General features: G+C 55.8%; 1 protein-coding gene across 1 annotated transcript in view; it reads right to left on the bottom strand.

The window, feature by feature from the left end:
- LOC104407706 (methylcytosine dioxygenase TET3-like) overlaps positions 1–1,788 on the bottom strand; it is an 8,416-nt gene that overhangs the window by 2,476 nt on the left and 4,152 nt on the right. The window contains exons 6-8 of the mRNA XM_010017052.1: positions 1,265–1,354; positions 1,015–1,152; positions 22–255 (exon numbers count right to left, since the gene is read on the bottom strand). Of these exons, the coding sequence (XP_010015354.1) occupies positions 22–255; positions 1,015–1,152; positions 1,265–1,354 (462 nt within the window). The remainder of the gene's footprint in view (positions 1–21; positions 256–1,014; positions 1,153–1,264; positions 1,355–1,788) is intronic.

Below are 1,788 nucleotides of genomic sequence, written 5' to 3' on the forward strand. Positions count from 1 at the left end.
CTTTTTCCCGGGGGCGGCTTCCCTCGCCTCCAGCTGCCTCTGCCGGCAGGACTTGGCAGGCTCGGGCAGCTTGCGGACCTCCCGGGGGAAGGATGTGAGCACCTGGATGGCCCCGCTGCCCACCTTGGCATTTTGGTTCTCCTCGCTGCCAAACTCATCCGTGCTGGACATCTTGTAGAGGGGGAGGACGTGCAGTTGCTCATCTTCAGGGATTTTCCCCACCACGCGATTGTCTTCCTTTGTCAGCGTGCAGACCTGGGGGACACACGGGACACCATCAGTGTGAAGCCACACAACCTGGCACCCCACCCCACCAAGCCCACAGTGGTCCCCAGCCGGCTTTTGGGAACCTCCTGCAGGGTGGGTCAGACAAACCCAAGCACATGGTCCTTGCTAGCACCGTGGTTTAGTCCAGCTGGGGTGGCTTCAGCACCCCACAGACCTGAACGGTATCATTTGAAGTGTGTAACCACTGAGGAGCAGCCCATGGAGTCATGCAGGGATGACAACTGGGGACAGCTAAGTGGCTTAAAAAGGAGCACAGAATCATAGAATGAATCACAGAATGAATCATAGAATGAATCATGAAATGGTATGGGTTGGAAAGATCTTAAGATCATCCAGTTCCAACCCGCTGTCACAGGCAGGGACACCTTCCACTAGAGCAGGTTGCTCCAAGCCCCTGTGTCCACACTGGCCTTGACCAACCTGGCCTTGAACACTGCCAGGGATGGGGCAGCCACAGCTTCTCTGGGCACCCTCACAGGCGAGGAACTTCTGCCTTATCTCCTCCAACCTGAACTTCCCCTGTTTCAGTTTGAACCCATCACCCCTTGTCCTATCACTCCAGTCCCAGATGAAGGTCCCTCTCCAGCATCCTTGTAGCCCCCTTTAGATACTGGAAGCTGCTCGGAGATCTCTACGCAGCTTCTCTTCTCCAGGCCGAACAGCCCCCATCAGCATCCCAAACACAAGGGAGAGCATCCCAAAAAGCCCCACCAGCCCCCTGCTTACCACTGTGCAGCCGTTGTAGAGGTTATGCTGATCTTTGTGAGCGTGAGCACAGAAGTCCATGCAGGCTGTTACTCCCGAGAATGGCCTCCCCTCCTTCAAGCCCAGCCGGCAGTCGATCGCCACGTCCTCGTTGGTAACCTGGAGGAAGGAGGAGAAGGCTTTGGATATCCAAAATCTCCTACGTGCCACCACCTTGCCCCTGTTTCTGCCTGCTGCTGGGTGATGTGTTCCAAAGGGGATGAGCCAGTACCTGGTTTTGGTAGGCTTGTGGTGCCAGCCTCTTGTAAAGTGGAGCAACCTCAGTGGCCAAGTCCTGAAAGCTTTTCCGGAGCAACTCTTCCTGCAGCAGGGAAAAGAGGAGGATGTCACCCAGGGGGTTTGGCAGCAGAGAACAGAGCCCCTGCGCACCACATGGCACCCAACCCTTCCCATGATGTCCTCCACTGCACAAACTACACTGCTTAAATTCCTGGTGACATTTTGGCCATTCAACCTCCACCCTCAGCCCCTGTTGTGCTCCAGCTTGCTCGATCCATGAGCCCTCTGGCATCTTCCCTGGGGTTTCTAGAGAGGACCCATTTGTGCCACCCCACACCAGCACTTGCTGTCACACCAAAAGCCCTGGTTCTAGGACATGAACATAAGCCTGCCTTCAGGTTTCACCAGGCTGGCTTCCATTTCCCCATCTGGAGAAGAGAAGCTGCTGGAGACCTCAGAGCAGCTTCCAGTGTCTGAAGTGCGCTACAAGGATGCTGGAAAAGGAGCTTCATCAAG

The sequence above is a fragment of the Nestor notabilis genome, unplaced genomic scaffold, assembly GCF_000696875.1.
Source record: "Nestor notabilis isolate BGI_N333 unplaced genomic scaffold, ASM69687v1 scaffold25996, whole genome shotgun sequence".
Taxonomy (NCBI): domain Eukaryota; kingdom Metazoa; phylum Chordata; class Aves; order Psittaciformes; family Psittacidae; genus Nestor; species Nestor notabilis.